At 37.6% G+C, this 10,748-nt stretch overlaps 1 protein-coding gene and 1 pseudogene across 1 annotated transcript; one reads left to right on the top strand and one right to left on the bottom strand.

Annotated features, from left to right (window-relative positions):
- The first annotated feature begins 5,335 nt into the window (after nt 1-5,335).
- On the top strand, nt 5,336-7,182 carry LOC103416782 (translationally-controlled tumor protein homolog; annotated as a pseudogene).
- A 1,300-nt stretch (nt 7,183-8,482) lies between these two features.
- On the bottom strand, nt 8,483-9,871 carry LOC103403747 (universal stress protein PHOS32-like). The gene is made up of 4 exons (XM_008342580.4): nt 9,443-9,871; nt 9,257-9,351; nt 8,950-9,071; nt 8,483-8,752 (listed from the first exon to the last, which is right to left on the bottom strand). The coding sequence occupies exons 1-4, from the start codon at nt 9,624-9,626 to the stop codon at nt 8,668-8,670; spliced, it is 486 nt and encodes a 161-aa protein (XP_008340802.3). The 5' UTR covers nt 9,627-9,871; the 3' UTR covers nt 8,483-8,667.
- Between the last annotated feature and the right edge of the window lie 877 nt (nt 9,872-10,748).

Here is a 10,748-nt window from a genome sequence, read left to right as displayed (position 1 = left end):
ATATGCAGACACTGAATACAGGATCCCTCTTCTATGCAACTCTTACTGCCATAGCATACTTTTACATGGTAAGTATATGTTCTAATGTTATTTATGCCATAGCATACTAACATTCTCGCGCTTTGTTAGTTTGTAGCTAGAAATACTAGATGAAAAAGAATGGTGGCTATAAAATTGATACATTTAAATGACTCTTGGTTCCTATTGACATCGTAGCCTTGCTAATGTAGGTGGTCTTGGGAACATTGTTAGCCGCTTTGGTGCCGGTAGTTGGATTCAATGCAGTCATGACATCAGAACATTTTGCATCCATTTTGGTGAGCATTTCCCAACTTTCTTTTCTCATTGACTTTTCATTTTCTGATACTGGAGCTTGTCTTACCTTTCGGTTATTTTCAAAACACTTGTAAAACACGTCTTCATACTGAGTTAATAAGGTTCTGAAGATGCTAGTTCACGTGTTCGTAAGAGTGTTCTTTTTTTTGGACTAAGCCACTTATAAAGTTATAAGAGTTTGGTTTTCTTTAAGCAGTTTCAAAGTATATGGTTGCTCTTTAATGGACTTAAGATAATTCTTATAGAAGGTTAGCAAATATGGAGAAGCTTTGCAGTTAGTAGAACTTAAACAAGGGGATTGCCTGAATTGGGAACTAATTAGAAGTCTGTTTTCTTCATTTTTCCCAGATAGTTTGTATCCCATGCAGTTCATAGCCTTATGTTTCTTACTATGTTTTATCGTTGCTATATTTTCTTCTGCAGGTTTTTTATTATTATACATGTGGTCGCTTTCGTGTAAAGTAGGAGCTTTGTGCACTGGGTACGACCTTTATGTGGTCGCTTTCGTGTACTATATCAAAGGGATTCTCTCTCCAAAAATGTTCAAAGAGGCTGACCCCATGACTTTTGTGAAGGAAGCGATAGTAATGATGATGATGATGATGAAGAATACCAAAATTATCAAATTGAAGAATCACATGAGATAGAAGCATTCAGAAATAGAATAGCGGTAAGTTTGATGAATGCATCTAATTAAACTACTTTCAAGTACATTAACAATATTGTACTAATGAATCATAACTATTCAGTCTAAAATATTTCAATTGAAGTAGTTTGTCATACTAATTAATATTTAAGATAAAGTTTATAAATATATTTTTTTTAAATAAAGTATATTTAGTAATTCACCTTTATTTGTTAAGAAAATTAAATTAATGGCACATTTAGTATTATACCATTTTTTGTCATTTCACACAGTCATAATTGTTTTATATAAAAGTTTACCAAACACTATGATACTACTTTTTTTTTTGGTAAAAGACTGTTTACTACCCTCATGTTTTGTGGTTTTCAACATTTAGTACATCAAGTTTTTTTCGTCTCAGATTCATACCTAAAGTGTAAATTTTGGGACAGTCTCATACATTCGTTAGTCAAACTGTTAAGTCTCCCGTTAACTGTAACATGACGCACTGACTGAGCGCCACGTGTCATCCACGTTTTTTTTTTCTTTCTTTTTTTTTCTTCTTCCTTCTTCTTCTTCTTCTTCCTCAGACCGCAACTTTTTTTTTGGGTAAAAGACTGTTTACTACCCTCATGTTTCGTGGTTTTCAACATTTAGTACATCAAGTTTTTTTCGTCTCAGAGTCATACCTAAAGTGTAAATTTTGGGACAGTCTCATACATCTGTTAGTCAAACTGTTAAGTTTTTCTTTAACTGTGATGTGGCGCACTGACTGGGCGCCACGTGTCATCCACGTTTTTTTTTTCTTTTCTTTTCTTCTTCCTTCTCCTTCTTCTTCTTCCTCCGACTGCAACTTTCTTTTTTTTTCTTTTTTTTCTTTTTTTTTGCTTCTTCCTTCGCCTTCTTCCTTCCTCATTCCTTCCCTTTCTTCCCCTTCTTCCTTCTCATTCTCCTTCTTCTTCCTCCGAAATCTGGGGAAGTTTGTTTTTTTTTTTCTTCTTTCTTCTTCTTCCTTCTTCTTCCTTCCCCTTCTTCCTTCTTCTTCCTTCTCCTTCTTCTTCTTCTTCCTCTTCCTCCGAAATCTGGGGAAGTTTTTTTTTTTTTTCTTTCTTTCTTCTTATTCCTCCTTCTTCCTTCTTCTTCTTCCTCCGACTGCAATTTTTTCTTCCTCCTTCTCCTTCTTCCTTCCCCTTCTTCCTTCTTCTTCTTCTTCTTCTTCCTCAAAAAAAAAAAAAAAAAAAACGTTCATCTTCCCCCAAATTCGGAGGAAGAAGAAGAAGAACGAAGAAGGGGAAGGAAGAAGGAGAAGAAGGAGCAAGAAAAAAAAAACTGAATCTGGGCAGATTCGGAGGAAGAAGAAGAAGAAGAAGAAGAAGAAGAAGAAGGAAGGAGGAAAGAGAAAGAAGAAGAAGAAGAAAAAAAAAAAAAAAAAAGCTTCCCCAGATTCGGGAAGAAGAAGGAGAGTGAGAAGGAAGAAGAAGGAAGAAGGGGAAGAAAGGGAAGGAAGGAGGAAGGAAGGAAGAAGGCGAAGAATGAAGGGAAAAAAAAACGTGGATGACACATGGCACCCAGTCAGTGCGCCACGTCACAGTTAACGAAAAACTTAACAGTTTGACTAACGGATGTATGAGACTGTCCCAAAATTTACACTTTAGGTATGACTCTGAGACGAAAAAAACTTGATGTACTAAATGTTGAAAACCACGAAACATGAGGGTAGTAAACAGTCTTTTACCCTTTTTTTTTCTTCCTCCTTCTCCTTCTTCCTTCCTCCTTCTTCCTTCTTCTTCTTCTTCCTCCGAAATCTGGGGAAGTTTGTTTTTTTTTTCTTCCTTCTTCTTCTTCTTCTTCCTCCGACTGCAACTTTTTTTTTTCTTCCTCCTTCTTCTCATTCTTCCTTCCCCTTCTTCCTCCCCTTTGCTTCCTCCTTCTTCTTCTTCTTCCTCAAAAAAAATAAAAATAAAAAATAAAAAATAAAATTTTTTATCTTCCCCCAGATTCGGAGGAAGAAGAAGAAGAAGAACGAAGAAGGGGAAGGAAGAAGGAGAAGAAGGGGAAGGAAGAATGAGAAGGAGGAAAAAAAAAACTGAATCTGGGCAGATGAAGAAGAAGAAGAAGAAGAAGAAGAAGAAGAAGAAGAAGAAGAAGAAGAAGAAGAAGAAGAAGAAGAAGAAGAAGAAGAAGAAGAAGAAGAAGAAGAAGAAGAAGAAGAAGAAGAAGAAGAAGAAGAAGAAGAAGAAGAAGAAGAAGAAGAAGAAGAAGAAGAAGAAGAAAGAAAAAAAAAACGTGGATGACACGTGGCGCCCAGTCAGTGCGCCACGTCACAGTTAACGGAAAACTTAACAATTTGATTAACGGATGTATAAGACTGTCTCAAAATTTACACTTTAGGTATGAATCTGAGACGAAAAAAACTTGATGTACTAAATATTGAAAACCACGAAACATGAGGGTAGTAAATAGTCTTTTACCCTATAAATTATACAACATAAAAAAACATTTAACAACATGAAATTTAAACAATATTTTTAAAAACATTTAACAACATAAAACTTAAACGTCTACTTCATGCTTCTTTTGGCCCAAAGATGTGCAGCAAGATCATGTTGTAAGTACTTATTTGTGGCACGAGAACATATTATTCTATAACGCCTCATGTACTCATTTATAGAGATACTACCGGTTATTGGATTGAAAGGCAAATTAGGCCCAATATATATTTTTGCACGAGCCCTTCTTGACCTATTTGGATCTTCTTGGTTGTCATCGGATTCTCCATCAATATACCCATCTCGCTCATCCTCTACTATCATATTGTGTAATATGATGCAAGACATCATGATGGAGTCCAAATTTTCTCAACTCCACCCTCTTGTCGGTTCGCTGATGATCTTCCACAGTGCTTGTAGAATACCGAAAGCCTTTTCAACATCTTTCCGGTATGCCTCTTGGTGTAAGGTAAACAACTTTTCTACGTCATTCATAGGGTTTGGAATTGCTTGGACAAGTGTCGCCCATTTTGGGTAGATGTCATCTGCCAAGTAATACCTCATATTGTATTGACAGCCGTTGATGTAGTAGTCAAGTTGATGTGATTTACCTTCCGTCAAGTTATTGAAGAAGGGTGAACGCCCAAGAACTGTAATGTCATTTTGGGATCACGCGAACTCCAAAGAAAGCATGCTAGATCCATATGTCATATGAGGTAACTGCCTCTAACACAACAGTTGGCTTTCTCGATCTTCCGCTAAAGCCTCATTGCCATCCAGTGGGACAGTTTTTCCAATCTTAATACATGCAATTTAATGACCCTATCATGCCCGGAAACCCACAGTCTTCAGCATTGCGAAGAAGTTGATTCAGATTTTCTTGATTTGGCTCGCGGAAGTACTCGTCTTTATAAACCTGAACAATTGTGTCACAAAATTGTTCAAGAGTATCAAGACATGTAGACTTAGACATACCATGTGTTTCATCCATCGAATCAGCTGGGGAGCCATATGCCATCATTTGGAATGCAACATTAACTTTCTGATGAGGTGAGAAACCAGGGCGGCCTGCTCTGTCTCGCTTCTGTCCAAAGTACGGATTGACCTGCTGAACATTACAAAGTAAACGCTAAAAAACATGACGCCTCATTCGGAAGCGACATCTGAAATCCTCTTCTGTGTACACCGAGTTGGGGTTGAAGTAGTTGTTCATCAGATTGGCATGCGTCATCGCTCTGTTTCGTGGTTTATAAGAGCGACCAGCAATAGAACCACCCTATTGAGGTTGTTCCTCAGTTGGCTGACACACCATGGTCGCAGCTATGGTTGCTGCTCTGTTTTGTTTGTTGCGCCTTACTTGAACTTCTTCAGCCTCCTCATCTTCTCGTCTCATTTGCACCCATTTTGCTTCTCTTTTGGATTTGGATGAGGACCCCAATTGGAATCTGAAGAGGATTCAAAGTTGTAATTCATTGCAAACTTGAATTGAAATATATTGAATTCAAAGTTGTGTGAATTATATCTCAATATCCACCATATTTATAGCAAAAAAAAAAAAAATCAAATCCAACGGCTATCATGCTGATGTCACTTAATCGTCGGATTTGAATTTAAGTTGTAGTTTTTAAATAATAAATTATGTTTGGTCTTATGGCCCTCTGGCCCTTCGTTGGAAACCGTTTTTTGTGACAGGGCTAAAACGAGCTATTTGGCCCTCTGGCCCTCGATTGGAGACAGAAGCAAATATAGTCCTATTTGTTCGTTAAAATATTAATATCTTAGGACCAGAGGGCCAGAAGGTAAAAACGAGTCATCGGTTGGAGATGGCCTAATAGTTACCAGGGCTTTTTGAAACCTTCATGCTATCGTTGCTGCATAGGTTTCTGCTCTCCTCCCAAACTCCGTCGTAATCTTGTTGGGGCTATTGTTGTTGTGTTGGTTTCTGCTCTTCTCCCAAACTCCGTTGTAATCTCTTGTTGGGGCGATCCGAGAGCTGCAATCATGTTGGTCTACCAAGATCTCCTTACTGGTAAAAAATTTCTCCCAATGTTCCACGTATGCTTAAATTAGGGTTTTCGTTTTCTTTTTTCAGTTCCAAAATTAAGGTTTCGATTCGTCGGTACTGATCTTATGAAGAAAAAAACGAAATTGAATCTCTGTTTAATCTCCAAATTTTAGGTTATGGTACGGATCTGGTGCCAAATTTTTGTTTTCCCGCCTGTGTGTATTGGTTCCCAAATTATTCGATCTATTGTTGCTCTAATTGTTTTGATTTATTTGGTGGTGATTGTGTGCATCTATTTTGTGTAATTTGTTTCTGGATGCTTTTGCTTGTTGTTTATAATTTATGAAGCTACTAGATTTCATCTGAATGATTAAGAAAAGATTGAATTTATATTGCTCCGCGATTTATGGTTTTCTAACTCTTTTCTGTATTTATTTTATGTAATTTGGTACTGGGTACTTTTGCATATTAAATTATAGTGTGGAGTGTGTGAAGCTTTTGAATTTTATGTTACAAATTTAAAATTTTGATATGTTGGTGGCATAGTCCGTGTAATTTGTAAATATTCAGGTTGAAAATATCTTTGGATATTTTGACGCAATTTTTGAACTTAATTGTGTAAATTACTTGAACAGTTGTACTTAGTAAAGTTTATAGATTTGTTTATGATGTTCTGCTGGATCTGCTTTTTTTTATTTTATATGATGTTCTTGTTTTCTTCAACTTATATATTTAGTGGAATTTCTTTTATCAAGTTGGTGACCAGATTCATGCTTTTATTATAGGTGATGAGCTTCTCTCGGACTTGTTTCCATTCAAGGAAGTCCACAATGGAGTGCTTTGGGAAGTTGACGGAAATCCACAATGTAATATGAAAGTATAATATATAGTAGGGTTTTGTGTTGCCTGGTCGGTATTAATCTTTTTCCCTGCAGGGTGTAGTCAAGGTGGTGGTTATTGATCGTTGCGGTTGTGGGTTTATTCTGATCTGGATCACTTGTAAAAGGTTAATATGTTGATTGTTATGAATTGCATAGTTGATTGACTAAGTTGTTTGAATTATTTTTTGTTTGCAGTGGGTTGTTCAATGAGCTGTTGATGTAGACATTGGTGCAAATCCCTCTGCTGAAGGTGGGGGTGAGGGTGAAGGTGTTGATGATCAAGCCGTCAAGGTTGTTGACATTGTCGACACATTTAGACTTCAGGTATGTGGTGCTCACTGTACTGTTGCTCTCCAAGGTTCTTTGCGAGTAGAAGTTGATAGTTATTGTCTGATGCTTAAAGGAGCAACCTCCATATTACAAGAAGCAGTTTTTCACATGGGTGAAGAGGTACATCAAACTGTTGACACCCAAGTTGGATGGGAAGAGCCAAGAGGTATATAAGAAGAACATTGAGGCAGCAACCAAGTTTCTGCTTGGGAAGCTCAGCGACCTCCAATTGTAAGTTTTGTTGATTCCGTCCTGTATTTGTAATCCTATGTTGCAAAAGTATTGCATCAGTTGAACTATTATCTGTTACTTGAAAGATATAAGTATTGAACCGGATGCTCTTTTGCAGCTTTGTTGGGGAAAGCATGCATGATGATGGTGGTTTGGTCTTTGCCTACTACAGGGAGGGTGCGACCGACCCAACATTGATCTACTTTGCTCATGGTTTGCTCATGGTTTGAAGGAGATCAAGTGCTAAGCAATTGGCACTTGAAAAATCCATGATGACCTGGCATGGAGGCCTGGAGGAATAACAAATATCAACACAAATCTAAATAATCTCCGTCGAAAATTGAGAAAAAAAAGACGACTGAAAAAAGCCACGAGGATCAGATTATGCGGCGGTGGATCGCGGCAACGGACTGGGGAGGTGGATTGCACGCCAAACTGTTAAGTCTCCAATTAACTATGACGTGGCACCCATGTGGACAATGACTGGACGTTACGTGTCACCCACGTGGAAATTAAAAATAAATTGTATATAAAATAAATAAATAATTATTTATATATATATATTAAAAAAAAAAAAAAAACCTTCATCTTCCCCAGATTCGGAGGAAGAAGAAGAAGGAGAAAGAAGAAGAAGGAAGAAGGAAAAGAAGGGGAAGGAAGATGGAGAATAAGGAAGAAGAAAAAAAAAACTGAATCTGCAACCCAGATTCGGAAGAAGAAGAAGAAGAAAGAGGAAAAAAATAAATAAACCGAATCTGCAACCCAGATTCGAAGGAAGAAGAAGAAGGAGGAAGGAGGAAAAAAAAAACTGAATCTGCAACTCATATTCGGAGGAAGAAGAAAAAAAAAAACCAAATCTGCAACTCAGATTCAGAGGAAGAAGAAGAAGAAGAAGAAGAAAAAAAAAAAAAAGGAACCCAGTTCGTCCCCTTACAACCCAGAAGAAGGAGGAAGAAGAAGAAGAAGACAAAAAAAAAACAAAAAAATTACAAAACGTGGATGACACATGATGCCCAATCATTGTCCACATGGGCGCCACGTTACAATTAACGGTAGATTTAACAGTTTAACTAACGGATGTATGAGACTATCCCAAAATTTACACTTTAGATATGAGTCAGGGACGAAAAAAACTTGATGTACTAAAGGTTGAAAACCACGAAACATGAGAATAGTAAACAGTCTTTTACTCTTTATTGAAATTAAACTCTCAATTACCAGGTGTTAACGTGTTTGTGGGGAAACTCAAAATGACACGTGTTCATGAGGTAAATTCAAAATGACCTGTTAGTTAATAGTAATTAACAAGTTCATCTGTTAACAACTTGACCCGTTAAACATTTCACCAAATATTAATTGTAATTAGTGGGTTGGGTTGGGTAACAGGTTCGGTCTAAACTGCCGCCCCTAACCGGCACAGAGGCGCCAAGGAAAGAGGCATGGAGGAAGGAAGGAGAGGAGACGCCGCTGCTGTGTATGTGAGAAGAGTGAGGTTTGGCGTCTGGTATCGGGAGAGGGAGAGGAAATAAAGATTTCGTCGGTTTGGGCATGAAAAATAATTTTCACGTTATGTTGCAAAAATTCATCCGCAATGCGAGATATAGCGCAATATTATGCAACATAATCCAACAATAGATGGTTACAAAACAAACTGCAATTCGTCATTCAATTACCCTAAAAATTGAAGTCCAAATAATATGGCCTATCAGTATCACTATTCTTAGAGCCGAATAGCTTTTCTTATTTATATGTAATGCTGAAAGAAATGGCTTAACACTTGGCGGGTTTCTTCACAATCATCACGGAGCACTTTGCGTGATGGGCACAATAGTCGCTTACGCTTCCCAGAACCGCCCTGCAAATATGTATTTGAATTGTGTCACGGATTAATTATCTAACACATTTTTTATATGAGACAAGTGTTAAGATTAATCGCCCATATGCACGTGAGTTAGTTACGATCATTCGAATTTCGTGAACTCGATTTATACGATTTGATCATAACATTTCCACTTATACAAAACATGAGAACTGAGAAATGGAGAAACGGACCTCTTTACGATTCCATAACCATGACTGCCAAGAACCAAAAGGGAGGCATGATGTTTATCCACAGCGTCGCACATAACATTCCTTGGATCACCTTCCATTACCTCCACTTCCACATTTTCCACCTGCATGCTCACTAATTAACCTCATCGACTCGATAAATCGTATTAATTAGTTGATCATATCATATGACAGTCGATGTATCAATTATAGCTCTTAGTCAAGTGATACTTATGAATGGTATTTACTATTAGCTCTTAGTCAAGTGATACTTATGAACGGTATTTACTATTTGCAACGCTTCAATTACCTTTTTACTGGTGCAAAAGTCCTTGGCCTTCTGCACAGTCTTACTAGATATTTTCTTCATATCCGACTCCAAGGAAGTTATAAACTCCCCGGACCCTGCATTTCAATCAGAAAATTAAAAAAATCCTCACAAACTAATGAATCAGAATAAAGTGATTAATAAATTTAGATTAGTCTAATAGATTACCGAATCCGGCGACGCCGAGTGCAGATGAGGGAGAAGCCCTAGCATGAACAATGACGAGCTTGAAAGGATGGTTGGTGCCCTGAGCAAATAAATGATCCAAAGTCCACTCCAACGCGTAAAAGCTATGATCGCTGTCGTCCACTGCGACTAGCATCAACGGCTTCTTGTCAACACCTTCCGCCATAAATTCAGTTTTGCTAATTAATCACCAACAACAACAACAAGAAGACGACGGCGACGAAGAAGAAGATTAAGTAATTGATGTGAGTTTAGAAGGTGGTGTTTGAGGTTAATTTATTGGGAGTGTGTGCTTGTGGTGGTAAGGGATGCAGTGGATAGTAGCTTGGTGGTGCGTAACCCTGGTCGTATGCACCGCAGTCAAGTGCTGATACTGTAATACATGCCTACATTTTTGGCAACTGCTTGGATGTCGTTCGTTGCGCCCCATTAGGCTCGGATCTATGACTGTCCGGCTTTTGAGATGGTTTGAGGTCCAACTGAGTGGCTGTCTTGGCCCAAGTGTAGACGTTGGTTATCTTTTGCCCAACTCCACTCACATTCACACCAACTAAACCGATCCGAAAATTCAAACGAGAGTTTTATAACTCAAGTGGTTAAGAACACTTATCATTATAGCTGAGATCTTAAGTTCAACTATCTAAAAGTGTTTTTATGCTCAGCTTTATGTGTACGTAGCACCTCAAAACTTCGAATCAAAAGTGTTAGCAGAAGTCGATTTTTGAAATTTTAGAACATAATTAAGTATTCATGATCTTTCAACCGCATTTTATATGTGGAAGTCAAGGTTACAAAATATAAAGTATTTATGATCTTTCAACTGCATTTTAGATACTCAATGAAACCTGCAACATATCAAACCCATGAAGGAGGAAGTTCAAACTCTTGGACACGTGGATTTTGTTTGTGTAAAAATGAACTTGGAAGTGAAACAGAGAAATGCTAAGCATACTCTCTTAAAGTGAGATTTTTCATGGACTTTTTCTACTTCACAGTTTTAACGTTAATTCTCGTGCCAAAATAATTGAACATTGTGCAAAAAATATGATGTGGCAGAGAGTTCATGGAGAATTTCACTTTTGAGAGAATCTCTTTAGTATTTCTCAATGAAAAATTGTTGTCTTTTTAATGTTTAGGAAATGATTTTCTAACCTACGGGAAAATAGAGAAAAAGTGAAACCCTTTGTCCACTTGGTTTCATTTTGGCAAACTAAGAGACAGGGCCGACCTTGAGGGTGTGCAAGTGGTGCCACCGCACAAGGCCCCCAAAATGGAAGAGGCCCTTGAT

Source organism: Malus domestica, chromosome 16, assembly GCF_042453785.1.
Source record: "Malus domestica chromosome 16, GDT2T_hap1".
Lineage (NCBI taxonomy): Eukaryota > Viridiplantae > Streptophyta > Magnoliopsida > Rosales > Rosaceae > Malus > Malus domestica.
The sequence above is the reverse complement of the archived record's forward strand: the minus strand, read 5'-3'. Positions and strand labels throughout refer to the sequence as shown.

Excerpts from the sequence above, each read along its gene's own strand:
- LOC103403747 (XM_008342580.4), bottom strand. The coding sequence starts at position 9,626 with ATGGCGGAAGGTGTTGACAAGAAGCCGTTGATGCTAGTCGCAGTGGAC. Across the intron at positions 9,072-9,256 it reads ACTTTTGCACCAGTAAAAAG|GTGGAAAATGTGGAAGTGGA; the intron begins GTAATTGAAGCG and ends GTGAGCATGCAG. Across the intron at positions 8,753-8,949 it reads GGTTATGGAATCGTAAAGAG|GGCGGTTCTGGGAAGCGTAA; the intron begins GTCCGTTTCTCC and ends ACATATTTGCAG.